Here is a 16162-nt window from a genome sequence, read left to right as displayed (position 1 = left end):
ATTAGGGTGGATTTATAGTGGAGCAGCGAGGTGAGCTCTGTGCGGTGAAGAAAAAAAGAAAATACATATGTACTTTTTCATCAGTATGTGTCGAAATGTTGTCGCGAATGTTGGTTTCTTTTCACCGCGCCGCTATCATCGATGATCGCACCTCCGCTATAAATCCACCCTTAGAAATCTATTGTTCAGCTCTTCGAGAGCAACTGTCGCGAAGTTCAACTTGTCGGCCGCTGCCTCAGGGACGTTTAATTGTGCCAGAACATGTTTCAAGGTACACTCGCTAGCGTATCCGCAGCTTTAGTTGCTTCGTTTTGCTCCCCGCTCCGCGCCGCGCTCGGCGCGAATAAAGAGAAGATAAAGGTTCGTTATTGGGTCAGGTGGATCGGGGATCGACGAAAACTCGTTGATTATACGTTCCGAGGCTGACGGACAGGGCCCTCTGGAACAGCCTTTCCTTAAACGTTTCGAGCGAGTTACCGAGCCGCGCTCGCGCGCTCGATCCTTTCGCTCTTCATTCTCTATCGTCATCACAATGACGTCGTTCGACTCTTTGCACGCTCGAAATTGCCTTTGTTCGTCGCGCCGAAATCGAGGCCTACTAGCGGCAAGGACAGCGACGCGAAGAGTAAAGAAAGCGTCGAGGGACTCGGAACAGAGAGAAGTAGAGAGGAGGAAAGAAAGAAAGGGAAAGGGAGAGAGGCTGAAAACTGGCGGATGCTAACGTGGGAAAAAGAGAGGGCCCCGTGAGCACAGCTAGTCCTCGCGGAAGAATCGGAGGAGCGCATGGCCCCGGCACCCCGCGGGGCCAGACAATTCCACCTGATTGGTCCGAATTCGTATTGTCACTCGACGGAGTGACGTTTTCGTTTAGCCTTAGCGGGGATTTCGTGGCGAGTTTCTCGTGCTAACGACGCTATTCGTGCATCGTCGCGTTCTTGATATATCGATCGTCGCCAGGAAGAGGACGTCGGCCCACCGGCACGCCCCGGAATCGTTTCGAAAATTCTTTTTTTCGACGCTCGACGACGTCACCCGTCCGATCCGATATCTGTCCAACAACGAGAGCTCGCGATCTGCTTCGCGTGTACGCTTCAAGGCTGTTCTACTGCGCACTGCGCAACCACCGAATGCATCTACGAGCGCATGCACGCACCTCTGCGACCTTCTTTGACCGGATAAACTTCGGAATCATTCGGAGCGTGTGATTCCTGATTGCTCACGGTTGGCTCCACCGGCTAGTTTACAGCGAATACGCATCGATCGACTACTCTCTCTCTCTCTCTCTCAACTATAGCCTGGTTTCTTCAAAGAAGCGATCGTAATAGACACCCGTCGCGCGTCGTATCGCCGTCGCGCGTCGTATCGCCGTCGCGCGTCGCTAGAATCTACTCCAGCTACTAAAACATTAAAAAATGCTTTCTACGTGAAAATACACACGCAACGTTTGAAAACATTCCGAGATCGATTCGAAGGCAACGTCGCGTCAAACTCGCTGAACTTTGTTGATTACCACCTGTAATCGCGCCAACTTCCAACTATAAGCTTTGTTCCCCAGCTTTGCTTCGGATTTGTAATTTTGTAGCAACCGGCGCGTTGGAGAAACGAATTATAAGCGGTGTTATTTTTGCATGAACAGACGACAACCCTTGCTCGACGTATAGCAGAACGTGTCCTTACACCTTCATCCTTGTTTGGGCGACCAGAATATACAGAAAAGAGTATAGAAAATTTAGAAACTTCGCTGTTCAACGTCTTTTAAAGGCATTATTCGATGCGATAGCGAACAACAATGGGTGTGCAGATCAGTTTTGTAATATTTTTAGGAAAACAGAAAATTCAGCAGCGGATATAGGACTTTATTGGATGGCCAGATTAAGTCTTGTTAGTCTTGTCAGTTACACATCCGCCGCCATGGAATATGGAATAATAATCGTTTAAATATTGTCTCTGTTGTCACAGCAAACGCAGAAAATGTCTCTTTGAGAATGATCCACATAAGGATCGAAACGTTGAGAAGCATGTTGAATTAATTGCACATTTGCTGGTTTTCTATAAATGATCGAACCCTGCGCCGAAATCATAAAATTTATTGTATATTTAATTTTCGATCGAGAAGAATTCACCTTTGTTAAGACTTGTGTCCGGCACTGGCAGAGAGGGGGTTACTTTTTCGACAAAAAGGCCACGACTAACCGAAATTTTAGTTCATTTGGGTTAATTGGCTAGGCCCCCAAACAATGTTCGCCCGGGGCCCTGAAACTAAGTGAATGGGTGAATGAAATGGAGTAGATGGGTCGCCGGGTACCCGGTTGGCTGCGCAGGGGTTAATCGGTGCGATAAGACTTTTCGAGCCACCCAGCGCTATCGAGACCATCGACGATACGGTGATCTCATTTTTTTCAGATCGATCCGATCCAATGCGGTCGAACGAGCGACAGCCAGCTCGGTTCGAGCGCAAAGCGTATCGTGTAACGCGTAACGCGCAACGCATTACGCGTCGAGTACCGCGAAATCGCGTTAGACTCCGGAGTTGTCGTTTTACGAGAGGACAGCGGTTCGGAGGCGAGTTCTCCCTTGCGTACAAATATCTCGTAACACGGATGCGGTCACGCATCCTTAGAGCGCGCAGCTGCGGCCTCCAGTTTATTAGCATACCTATAAAAATGAACGCGCGCTCGCGCGGTATATCCACAAAGGGGCATAAATTGCCACGATAAATTACACCCGAAACACCCTTAAATATCTCGTAAAACGTCGCTCAATGAAATCCATTAGTTCGAGTACGCACCGTTCGAGCCGAACTTTTGTTTGAGCGGCCGCAATTTCCTCGTAACTCGAACAGAGCCGACCGAGCCCATAATGCAGAGGAGAGGCCTGCCCTCGGTTGTCACGGGAGTCTAATAATTAATATGGCAGCGAACGATATAACGATGCGTAATTGCGATCCCGAAAAATTTCATTTTCTCCGTTGGGCAGACACGCGGCCGTGTTTTTCGCTCCTCGACCCTTCGAACGTGTGTTCGCACGTACTAAATTGAGGCAATTAGGCGAGTCGTAACTCGAACGAATGCCAAAGTCGATCTCTCTCTCTCTCTCTCTCTCTCTCAAGCTTTCCCCCTGGTGTGTTTGTCGTCTTTTTTTCGTCGCACGATCCCGTCTCGCGATCTCGTCGCGATCTCGCCGGAATCGGTTAACGTCGAAGCGAGACAAACGTTCATTTACTCTCGCAATCGCGTTTCCTCGCCTCGCGTCGACGCTTCGTGCCGGTCTCGGCCATCTTCCGGTGCACCTGCGCGGCTGCGCGACTTCGCTACTGCGCCAGCCACACTACCGAGTTCTCGTCCCCGAAGAGAACACCGATTCGTTTTCGTTTGGGTTTCAGTTTCAACCAAGTCCTAGTGAATCGGTCGACCGATATTTTGCTTTGAAATACATGTAGGAAAGGCTGCGAGAAAACGGTGGATTACCCGAACCTTTAATACTGGGAAGGCGTTGTTCATCAATTTTTTAAAGATATTTCTCTCATTGCACCCGACTGCGCGACTTTCGATTGAAATTCATCAAGCTAATGGATGGCTAGGTGATGAGTTTAAAACGCTGGGTTTAAACGGACCCGGGGATCCCGTTAGATAATCATCAGACTGCGGATTTTATGCATCAGCGACGGAAATGAATAGGTCAGATATAAAACTGGAAAGGCAGCAGAAGAGTTTAACACTGTTAGTGCTTAAAAGAGACAGTAAGTACATTTTCACGTAACTTCGATTTCTCATTATTAACTTGTTCAATTATTACTAGACCGCGGATCTTTATGCAAAATAAAAAATGTTTGCATTGATTGCAAGACACAGGAGCCAAATAAAAATTTCATTCTACTTTTAATTATCTTATTAAGGCGAAACCAATACACTGGTGGCCTTAAATCTTTTTAATACCTCCACTGTTTTAAATTGTACGAGCCCGTTTTTGTCATAAATGCATAAAATCCGCGGTCTAATTATTACTCTATGCAGTCTAATAATCGTTAATAGAAAGGCGCACAGAGCCCCGAGAAACAGTGCGTTCGAGGGTTGAACGTTTGGAAAAGGTGCTCGCCTCGAATCGTTGGAACGTAGGCAAGTTTTACGGGGTACGGTTCCGTAGTTTTTGGGTCAGGCTCGAGTTCGTAAAGGGAACGGCGCGGCGCTCGAACGACGCTACACAGTGATCCGACGCGGCGCGACGGGACGCGACGTTACGTTCCGTTTCAAAGTCAAAGGATCCGAGAGAGAACCTACTGCGAGTCGAAGATACGAGTGAAATACAACACGGCTTACCTGCCGGTCTTGGTGATGATCATCTCGGTGCCAAGGTCGTTGAACTTGTCCCACAATTCCTTGGTCTCGAGGTGGCACTCGACGTCCCGAAGCTCGTCGGAGTTGCAACTGGTCCTGAGCCGGTGCTTTCGTTCGTGATCGCCGTGGACGTCCTGACACTTTCTCCCGGAGGTGACGCTGAGGTCGTCGGGCGCTGCGTGGACGGGCCCGTCGTCGACGCTGCTGCACTCCTCGACGTCGACGTCGACTTCCTCGTCCTCCTCGTTGCCAGACTTCTCGGTACCCTCGCTCTCGCCCTCGCAGTTCTCGACCTCGTCGTCGGCTAGCAGAGCCTCCTCCGTCACGACGGTCGCAGTCGCCACGATGTTCACCGGCGACGTCCTCAACCCTGCAACATCGTTCTCCGCGTTGTACGAATCCATCCGACTACGATAAGTCCGATAAAATGATACTCGCGGAAGGAATGCGAGAAGAATTCGCGAAGAAACCGCCCGATTGGTCAGGTGCGCGCACAATTCGGTCTCGCATCGCGTGACGGCGAACTTGTTCGCTCCCTTGCTCCTGCGCCACGTTATGAGACACGGACGGTACATAGGACGTCCGACATCGGCATAAAGACGCGAAGCGAGTAAACCGTTTCCCTTCCGAATATACGGAGACCGACAGAGAGGCAGATAGATACGCGTCCGAGGGCCGTGTCGCGCCGAAGGGGAATTCGAAAAGGTGAGACCGAGCCGTTCTTTATCGACGCGTTTACCATTAAGCGTGTCGATTTAACCGAGTGAGATGTACCGGAACGATACGCGCGGAGTCGAGTGTCGGAGGGGCGAAAGAGCGAAGGGGCGGGGGTAATTAATCGAAACAGGGCGCGCATCTGCTACGTAGAAGGTGGCGCCTAATTAAACCGTCAGATTTCAAGAAAGCCAATCCACCGCGCCAGTGTACACAATGTTAATTGCTCCGGTCACGATACCGATCTGTTAATTTGTACTATTCCGCGCGAACAATGCGTCTTCCGGCCTCGTATCTCAAATTGGATCCGCTACCGATACCGTGCATTTACGTACGCTCGCGCGCCACCGCCGCCGACTCTACGCACACCACCGTGTTCTTGTAGACGAATGTCGCGATACGCCGAGGAGAAAAATTACTTCTGCCGAGAAAGTATTACCCGAGACACAAGGCGGACCGGACCCAAGTTCGTGGCCTCTTTGTCTCCGGCGATCGCGCCAATTTCCTCCGGGGCACCGCGAAACGAATCGTTCCGGGCGTCCTCCGAGGAGAGGGGGACTATCGACGAATCTTCTCAAGGGTTCCTTCTCGCGAACGTGGTCGCAACGGTATCGAGAAAACGTTGCTAGCCGCCGTTACGCGCAAGCACGGTGCGGGCCACGCGTGCTCAAACCGGTTTTTCGTCAAATTTTCAACGACGCGCTTTTGACAGCGATGGCGTCGACCAATTACTTTCACCGTTTCGCTCTAGGGGAGACCCGAGGGACGACCCGAGCGCGACGCGACCGTTTTCTCGTTTCGTCGAGTGTGTACAAATATTTGATAGCGCTCGACGCCTCCGTGCAACCGGTTTCAACTCGAACATCGAAAACAAACGTTGTTCGAACGATCTTCGAGTAGATAATCGTACGAGAGAAGAGAGAAGCGACGCGGCGTCCGTGTACGGAGGGGGCGAGAGCGAGTACCGGGTGAAAATTATACCTGTTGGTCGGTCGACGATCGTCGAAAACACGGAGAGCGAATTTCGGCCGCGAATTCGCTCGACCGAGGAGAAACGGCGAGGACGCGCAACGCGCGTTAAAAAGGAAGGTAAGTTAGCGGGGCATCGCGTGCGACCCTCGGCCGTTGCGTGCACTCCCGTGCACTCCCGTGCATCTGCGTGGATCTGCGTGCACGTACGCACTCACGCAGGCCGCGCTCATTGTCATCGGCACTTGTCGCACACGCAAGTACGAGCGGGTTCTTCTTTGCTCCTCTTTGATCCTGGCTTGGCTCTCTCGCTCTTTCCCTCTATCTCCCACCTCGGCTGCCTCGTCTCACCTCGACCACTCTCTGCTCCGGGAGAGTTTCCCTCAACAATAACGATAATAACGTATCCTCCAAGGTTGGCTCGCGGCGACGAGAACGGCAACGAGCGTTGTTCGCCTCGCGAGAGTTTTTCGACGGCAAGTTTTCGGGACGAACGGTGCCGGAGCCGCACGCCGCGCCGGGTGCTCCGAGTAGGCGTGGCTCTGTTGTTCTCGCTTTCTTCGGTGCCCGAGACAGTGCTCCGCGGAGAGCAATCGGTGCAACGATCCTCCGGATCATAGAACATCGACGCGAGCGACGGTATAGCATCCATCTCGTTCTTTTTTCGACGGCTCCGATGATTTCTCTCCGTGTACAGTAGCAAACACGATTTCGTGGCTTCGTCGGAGCGAAGGCGCTGCCCCATGGAGCGATCTGTGCCCATTCCTGTTCCAAAGCGCCGCTGCTAAATAACGATAGGTGAACAGATATGCAGAATACTGTTCATTTCGCACTTTCTTCGCGTAACGCGGCCAGAGGTGTGGCTTGGTTGCTCTAGCTTTCGACGAATCGGTGCCCCACGGGGCCGCCCGTGCTCGTTGCGAGGAGCGTCGTTGCGACATCCTCGTGCGGCGATAGACGAAAATGACAAAATCATCCGGGTGCCATTGTCGCGAACTAGACGTGAATTTCGCGAAACGAACGAGTTCACTCGCAACGGCAATGGCAACGGCAACAGCCGGTCGACAGCGGCAAGCATCGGGGAAAGCCTGGCGTTAAAATTAACACCTCGACCGTGCGTGTTGCGTGTTGCGCCTCGACCTCGACGTTCTTTCACGAACATCACGCGTTCGCGGTTTTCATCTCGAATTCCTGTTTCACCTCCGTAAGCGGGCTCTCTCCCTGCACTCCCTGCGCTCCCTGTTCAGTTCCTCGCGTCCCTCTCTCTCTCTCCTGTCCCGTTCGGATCCTCGGCTCGTCCCGGTTTCTCCATCGATTCGCTCTCGGTAGCGTTTACCGCGCGACAATTGTTCCGGCCAAGGTGAGTCTCTCTCGAAACGGCTAATTTCGTTTTGCCGGCGCGAATCACGATCGTAATGGGCACATACGCGGCCAAACACGGCCGCAACAACAACCTGCTACTCGCTCCCCCGAGGCGTGCCTGTGTGTGCATTAATAATCTTCCGCAACGACACGCGAGGCGAACAGAAACGAGGAGAGGCGAGGAGAGAGGAGAAGAGGAGAGAGGCGTTGCTCGTACGACCGCGAACCCATTGTTGTGTTCCCGCGTTCTCGTTGCACAGTGAGTTGCCGATATTTGCGAACCGTCCGAGGAATCGCGTGCAGCGAATCCTGCGAACAGGAAGAAGATTTCGGGCTGGCAAACAGGAAAAACAATCGACTCGTTGTCGAAGACGTTTCGCCGAGGAAGGACCGGAGCGCGGTCGGTGTAAAATATTCGCGTAGACTTCGAGCCGATTAATTGGTCCGGGAGATCGCGCGAAGGAGTTGGCTAAACCGGAAGTGTTGGCGGTCGGCCGATCAGTGGCTCGCCACAGAGAGGTGGTCCCATGTTCCATGATCTTAAGGCAAGAAGAAATATGACCGAGCTACTGACGTCAGCTTCCTTTTGCCACGACCGACAGCCGACCACCCAGAATCCTGTCACCACCCAGCCGTTCGAAGGACGGTGCTCCAACTTGAGAGGATCGACGGAACGAGCGGAGCGACGAACCTGGAGCACTCTTTCGATTTCCGAAAAATCGCGGGAGAACGCGATATCCGCAGGATCGAACGGCGGCAGTTCGATTCAGCGTTTATCGTCGCCGGACATACATACGTCGTTGCTCGCCGTGCTCGGCCAGTTGTTATTATCGCGCGCACGCCACACCGCCGTCAGGCCGAATTGATTTCGCGTTGCCGTCTCGCTACACGGCGCTTTTGTACCGAACTCCGAGCCGTTCGCGTGCACACATTTTTCTTTTTTTTCTCCCTCGGCGTCCCAGCCGACAGCGTTGCGCGATATACGCGCTCTCGCGAGACAATGATTACACGTGACGGCGGTACGAGATCTTATGAATCTAATTGCGGGTTGGTATTTAATGTTTTCCACCTCGGCCGCTCCGCTCCCTTCTCTCTTGCTCCCTTGTTCCCCTGCCCCTCGCCACTCTCGCCTCACTCTGTTCGCTATTCTCCGTTCTCCGTTCTCGTGTTGCGGTCTCTCTCCTTCGTTCCTTCTCCGCCGACACGGCGAAACTTGTTCTTGGGAACGATTAAGAATCTCTAGATTGCCACGGGAGCCGTAATGGCGTCGTTAAGTGCGCTAATGTGATTACCGGCTGAAAGCGGCGAACGGTCGAGCGCTCCGAGACAAAAACAGGGGCAATTTACGTTCCCTCGTCGGAAAATTGGCCGGTCGTGTAACAGCTCGCCTTTTTCCACTTCGGGAACGCGCGCGCATCGACGTTTTCCGCTTCGCCGAGGCATCGGGAAAAGCGTCGAGTCGTCGCGCGTCCCGTCCAACCAATTTTCCGTCCACACGCGCGCGCTGTCTTCCTCCTCGGGCCGAAATTACACCGGCGCGACCTCAAAGATAGCTCGCCGATCGTTAATTTCGGTGCGAACAGGTAAAATTTACGCGCGATCCGTTGGCAACAATTAGCCGCTTTATTTTCTGGTCCGCGGCGCTCCCGTTTCGCCCGCTAATTATCATCGGTCCTCCCGCCAGCCGTCGTCTCCTCGACTACGCTGCCCACCGTCTATTTTCGGCCGACCGATGGATCGTGAATTTCTAATTAAACGGACGGAGAACGAGCGAGTCTGACGCGCTCGGATCAACGAACGTCCGCGAGAATCGAGCGCCGCGTCTGCACCGGAATTACATATTTCTCGCCGGTATTTCGCGGGCGGACGTGATTCGCTATCGTCCCCTTTTGTAAGCGAGTATAATCTGCTCAGGATTTTACAAAACACGGGCATCGACCGTTTCCGAGAACGCCGTCTTTCCGAGAAGCAACGCCCGAGCGGCCCGAGACGGTCCGACGGTAGAGGACCGCGGTCGGCGCGAGTTCGCATTCAAATTCAACTCGTTTCTGCTGGCTTGGAACGAACAATTCCGCGAGAATCGAGGCGAAAGAGGACATTGCCAGTCTCTAAATCAGCTGTACTCCTCGCTCTTGTTTTTTTGGAGCGATTACGATGAATAAATAATGAATAACTAAACACGACGTGCATGTTCCCGTTGTCAGACGTGCGAAAAATTACTTAATAATGAATACGAGTGTCTCGAACCGCACACAACTTGGCGTGCCGCAGATTGAGTACGACTGATCTAACTAGTAATTTCTCTAATTCTCGCTTCCGTCGATCGTCGATCGGACGGCAGGTAGAGGAACAAGAAACTTGCAACGGGCAGAAAAATGAATACAAGACCACAAGGCGCGAGATTAAAGCGACACGGGTTAACACGACTCGACCGCTGCAGGGACACGGATACGATCTTTATCGCGGTTTTTTCCCGACTCGTCCGTAGAAACTTGTCGACACCTAATCCGGCCGAGGGGACCGACGCGACGTCTCTTTCAGGAAATTGAACCTGTTAACCGGATAATTTTTGAGACTGCAGGCAGCACGATTGCACGGGGGCCAATGTCATCCATACGCGAACGAACTCGAAAACGCGTTGGAAGGGAACCTGTCCGAAGAGTCGTTGACAGGCGTGAAAGGGTTTCCTGGATGTTGCTGGTTGGTCCCGACGCGACGGGGTAACTTTCGCGCGAAAGAGGTTATCGAACCGAGACGAAGAAAAGAAAGAAACAAAGAAAGAAAAAAAAGGAAACTTACGGTGATCGAGCGCGGAATTGGCGACGAATCCTCTGCCGGTCGGACACTCCAAGTTGGTGTTAGCGGTAGCGGCGGTGTTGCCGATGCCCTGCAGGTGGTAATGCCCGAAGGACGGACCCCTGGGCGCCATGATGGCCGCGATGCTGAAGTCCGTCGCTTTTCCCCTTTCCCCTTTCGTAGGCATACCTTCTCGCGCGACGACACCTCGATTTCCAACTTTTCCGAAAGCCTTCCGACCTGTTTTTCTCGAGTGGTACGTGTCTCCTGAAAGCTGGTCCCTCTTGTTCTAGGGTCGAGCGACTACGGTCGTCTCTCGAACGCTCGATCTTTCTCCGGATATAATTGGTACGGTCGCGCAGGGATCACCACCGTGTCACTCGCGAGAAGACGCGACGCGGCTCGTCGGCCTGATCGTTTCGCGGTCGACGCGTCGCTGCCGTCGACGATACGGCGATGAACCGCGAGACGACGACGCACCTCCACTTCCCATCGACTTTCGTTTCGTTTCGGCGATCGCGAGGTGCGCGAACGATTCGAATACTCGGACGTCCGGTCGTGAGATCGACTGATCGACGTCGATGTCGAGACGTTGTCGTCGCTGCGAGAGGATATACACGCGTTGCTCGACGCGCAGAAGATATGGCCAAGACTAGGATCGGATCGTCGCGGAGCAGAACGAACGCGTCTGCGCTGCTCGACTTCCCGAACTCCACTGGGCCGCCGCTACTCCTCCCACGCGCACCGTTCGCCCCACCAAGCCGACGAGGGTGACGGCAACGGCGCTCGATCCTGGCCGCTCACGGACCTCCGATAACGCGAGGAGACGCGACCATGCCGAGCCCTCGCGTGCAACAGAGAGGGAGATTGCGCGCGCCCCGAGGGGGCGGGGCCTCGCCCAGTTCGAACGAGGCGGGCGACCGAGCGAGATGGATCTGGGGCTGGTCGAGCAAAGCGAACCGACCAGCCACGCCGCGATACGTACCAGCTGAACCGAGGGGCGGGCTTCGATTTCCTCTCCCTCCCCCCACACCGCGCCATCTCGATCACGCTCCCCGTCGACGGGCCACGCCCCCGTTTAACCACCGACACGACCACCTCGCTTCGCTACCTTCGACCATCGTCGTCGACGCTACCACCACCACCGCGATCGCGCAGCCACCTCCGCCACCTCCACCACCTCCATCGCCATACCCGGCACCGATACCGGAGGTATCTCGAAGCAGCGTGGCCGCGCAACGACGAAAGAGAGATCGATCGACCCCTCGCGCACCGGATGCCCGGCGTTCGTACCTATCTGCGTATGTACCACGACTCTACGAACAGTGGCGTAGCACTCGGTCCACCGGTTCTCGAAAGACAGCGTTTATTCTCTCTCACCAAATATTTCGCTCGCAACCTCTTCGCCCAGGAGAACTATTTGGTAGAAACATTTTTGTATTTCGATCGACTTCCATTCGAACAGAGGTGAGAAAGCATAACGAACAATTTCGTTCGGAGTCGACGATCCGCCCAACTAAAAACGATCAGGATACATTGTAAATTTACAGAAAAGTTGTGTTTGAATCGTCGCGACGAGTCGCACGAAATGCTCCAGGATCTTGAAGCGGTCTGTCCGACGAGCAAAATTGCTTCTCCCAGCCTCCGACAGCTCGGGTATCGCGATTACGCCACTGGCGTTGGCCCAGGCGTCGCGATACACATACATACGTATCCACACCGGCCGCTAATAGAGGCGTACACCGTGTTGGATCGACTTTTCAGGCGGAATCTCGCCTGGTGAATTTATTCGAGGCCGACGATTCCGTGTTCGTCGAGACGGGATGCGACGAGTCGCTGCGCTGTCTGCTCCACCGATCTCACGGAACGCTCCAAGTCGAGCGAGAGAGAGAGAGAGAGAGAGGGATGAAGAGAGAAAGGTGTAGTAGCAGTAACAAAGCGTAAAAAGGAGAAATCGCGATAAAAACCGTTGCCGGTATCTGGCCGCTCTCGTCCCGATCGATCAAACGTCGCCGGGATCGAGGCTGACGGCTCGAAAAAGGGCGCAACTTGGATGCGGCTCGCGTACGATCGCGGAGAGACCTCCTCTCCTCTCCTCGGATCGTGGAGAGCACCGGGGGAGAGATTTACGGCGTGTGTTTAGGCACTTGGCCGGTCTACGTAGCCCCCCTCTTTATTATACTAATTTCTCGGGCATGTCAAAATACCTATCGTGTACCGGCCTCCTGAATTCTATTCGACACGCTGGGTGCCCCCGTAGTCGACCGCATAAAGGATCCCCATCCCGTATAAAATATGAAGACCCGTCTCTTCCACCTCCTCGCCTTCTTCAGGTAGCTGAAAAGGACGACGCGTAACACTCGACGGGGCGAGAGAGGGAGAGAGAGAGATAGAGAGAGAAGGATCGAGGAGTGAAAAGTCTTTCGAACCGCAGGAACGAACGAGCTGTCCCAGGGACCCCCCGTTCGCTTTGGCATTCGAATGTTTTTAAGGCAGTTGCGGATGCTCCGAGGTGTCACCGTCGCCTTTCAAATTCGTCACCCATGGCGAAACTCGGCGTTTAACGGGCTACGACTGTATCCACTTAACTCGAGTTTCTTGTAGCAAAATGCGCAACCTCCCACGGGTCGAGGTTCGCCCGGTCGGAGATCCAACGTTGTATACCTGCGGTTAACCATGGACCGACGACGCCGTCGCCTCGTCGTCGTTGCCCTCGTTCCGACTCATTTACGAAGAGGCGCGCGCCATTGTTTGGACGACAACGCGGGCAACCGAATCCGCATCCGCATCCGCGCCGAGATAAATGATTTCCATTGTTCTGCGAGCCACGATCACCGACCGAAAGTCGACTTTGCTACACACTCTCTCTCTCTCTCTCTCTCTCTCTCTCTCTTTCGCGAGTAGAGTGGCGCGGTGGCAATCGTGGATGCAAATCGTCCGTTTGTTCGAGCGAATCGACGGAAACGGAAGAGAAAAGGTGGGGAGAGAGGAGACGCGCACCAGGACCGAATGCGAACGAGTCGAGCCAAGCGACTGAGAGAAGACGAAGCTGCGGGGAGAGTTATACGAAAGTCATTCATCATCGGAAGAGAGAAGAGAGGCCTGCGCGAGCTGCCTCGCCAGCCGGTAGTGGTTACCGTTGCCGGAGGAAGGTGGACGCTGGACGGTAGTGGTGGTAGCACAGGCCACCCACGCAGCGCGCGCTCGAATTCGGTGGCGAGCTCTCGATTATGTTCGATGATCGCGTCGAATCTCTCCCTCGTACAGCTACCATGCCTCTCGTCGGTTTCCTCCGGGTCGCGCAGAGACTCGGGAACGAGAGCGAACACCACTTCTGAACCGTGAACCGTGCGAGTTCGAGTTCTGGTCGACATCGATCACGCCGCCGAAAGAAAAGACGTGTTCCACTCGAGAGTTCGGTCGGCTCCCTTGCATGCGCACAGCGTATAGCACAAGCACACGGACCGAGAGCGAACAGAAGCAGCACACGGTAGGCGGAGTATAAACGAAAATGTTTCGTGGCACGAGCTTCTCTTGCAGCGTCGAGTGGCCGGCTACTCTGGAGAGGGTAAACACACGGTCTCTCTATTCCTCTCCTCTCTGGGTGTTCCTAATAATAACAACGAAATTGCCGTTCGCGGCGGCGATAACGAGGAGACGATGTCGAGGGAAGACCAGACGAGTAGTAAACACGAAGGGCGAAAAATGAACAGGACGAGTTCGGCGTGTCTTTGTGAAAGGACATCGGGTTCCAGCTACTCGAGAGCCAGACGAGAGACCTCGGCCAGACCGTCGAGAGCGTCGCGGCGCCAGCTCTCGCGTCTCAGACGCTTTCGGCCGAAGAAGCCCGCGTAGAAAATGTAAACTGTCTCGCGTCGGAACCGGCCCTTTACACATGAAAATTTCCCTCGGTTTTTACGATGGCGCCTCTCGGAAAGGAGTAAGCAGTCGGGCTGCGCGACCCGTCGCAGAGAGCAGATATACTCGAGCGAGCATCTGCCGCGAAGGATAAAGCCGCGAGATAACGTTGCCAGCCGAAAGCGAACGGGCGAGGCAACGAGCGACGATTATTCAAATTAAAACAGATACGAATCGCCGAAAAGCCTCCAGGCTCGCACAGGAAGGATTTCTCGGTTGCAGCTCGCCTCGCGAGTTCCGATATCGGTCTTCTTGCTCGGTCTTGCTCGATCTTGCTCGCTCGCTCGCGCGCCGACGAACCGAGCGCACGTAATGCGGCCACATGCCGCGCGCGACACATTCCTCCTTCGCGACCTTTTTCTTTCCTCTTCTTTTCCTTTCTTTTTTTTCCACTCCCTTCCCCTCCTTTGCTTCTCCTCCGCAGCGCGCATCAACGAGATTACAATGCGTGGGCTCTCGAAAGTAGCCAGACCCGAACGCAGAAGAAAAAGAAACGACGCTGCAAACAGATTCGGAGGATGACTCGGGAAAAGAGGACGACCGCGCGCATAGCCAACCACCCCGGAAAACCATATCCTGCCACGGCAATGTATCGCTGACGGCTATCCGTGGCAGACACCACCGCCCCGACTTTGGTAATAACCCATCAACGGCAACCTTTCGATGCACGTGGAGATGACAGAAATGGAAAAGAAAGAACCCTATACTTAACCTTTGATTATTTATTCCCCGTAACGCGTAGGAAACGTGACAATTGTATCATCATTCTACTTTTCCTTTTATCTTTATGACTGGACTGGCAATTTATGTGCGAAATACAAATCTCGGAATTCATCACAACATACAAAGAGCTATACACGTGTTTCACGTGTTACACGTGTTTTTTAATGAGTCCGAGATAATGAAACAATGTTTGTAGATTCTTCAAGTAAATTCTTCAAGCAATTTTATTCATAACTATACCCGCTATACTATACGCAATCTTTTTTCGTTGAAATATTTTTGAGAATGGGGAACACTAGGATTGTTAATAACTGAGTAAAAAAGTATTGACCTTCATTAGCCCTAAACCTAATAATTAAGAGTAATTTCACTTTATCTCCTGAAAATTTTGCTCGTTAATTATTAGGTTTAGGGCTAATGAAGGTCAAAACCTTTTTACACAGAGTTCGACATTCTTTCATATTTTGGTACAAAAAACATAATATTCCATAAAAAAAAAAACAAAGTCGACCTTCAAATCTCCGAAACACTTCCACCTGTAAAAAACATAAATACACCACATAATGTACCCCTTCAGACCAAGCAACTTCTGTGTACAAAACTTTCTCGTGCAACGCATACTTTGGAAATTATATAGGTGTGTGCAAGTTGCGTGGACCACCCGGTATAATTTCTCTACACCCCGTACGCGTATTAGCAATAATTTTCTTACATTTTTCGAAAAGGTAAAGCATCTCTCGGGCATCGATAGGCTGCCGTTAACAAATCATTATCGCTGGTATCGAGCACCGGTGCCGTCGGTGAACGAATTTGCATCGCGAGAGGCGACAGGCTGTAACGAAGCCGCCATTGGTTGTAGGCACATAGATACCGCGCGAGCAATTTTGCTGATCGCGACGCGACAGCCGCGAAATATCCAGCAGTGGTTGACGGCACGGCGCGGAGCGTCGAACTCGAGCGAACTCGATTAACCTCGCAGCTATCGTCGACAACTCCGGAGCTGGAGGAAAGTGGATCTAGTCTCTTGACGCGATAAACGCGGAAAGTCCAGGCGCGAGATCCGCGGACCGCGATAATGATCGGCACGCGAACGCGTGTTAAACAACGCGTTTAACAACACGCGTGTTAAACAACTCGCACTACGATACGTTTCCTACGATATGCACCCTGTATGTTCTCCAATGGCTGTGCATAACAGCAAAACTTTTAGGCCGCGCTCGAATGGAAGCGCGCATCGCGCGTCAGTCGTGTTTCCGAAATGGCCGATACTAATATCGAGGCGACTATTAATTACAGGCTGGCAGGCGAACGGATATAATGAAGTCGGCATTTTATTGCCGCTACCG

At 53.1% G+C, this 16162-nt stretch overlaps 1 protein-coding gene across 1 annotated transcript in view; it reads right to left on the bottom strand.

The window, feature by feature from the left end:
* The window catches only part of LOC143210967 (uncharacterized), a 48077-nt gene extending 32987 nt beyond the window's left edge, over positions 1–15090 (bottom strand). The window contains exons 1-2 of the mRNA XM_076428332.1: positions 10179–15090; positions 4317–4704 (exon numbers count right to left, since the gene is read on the bottom strand). Coding sequence (XP_076284447.1) covers positions 4317–4704; positions 10179–10362 — 572 coding nt within the window. The 5' untranslated portion in view covers positions 10363–15090. The remainder of the gene's footprint in view (positions 1–4316; positions 4705–10178) is intronic.
* Between the last annotated feature and the right edge of the window lie 1072 nt (positions 15091–16162).

The sequence above is a fragment of the Lasioglossum baleicum genome, chromosome 7, assembly GCF_051020765.1.
Source record: "Lasioglossum baleicum chromosome 7, iyLasBale1, whole genome shotgun sequence".
Lineage (NCBI taxonomy): Eukaryota > Metazoa > Arthropoda > Insecta > Hymenoptera > Halictidae > Lasioglossum > Lasioglossum baleicum.
This window is presented reverse-complemented; position numbering and strand designations above follow the sequence as displayed.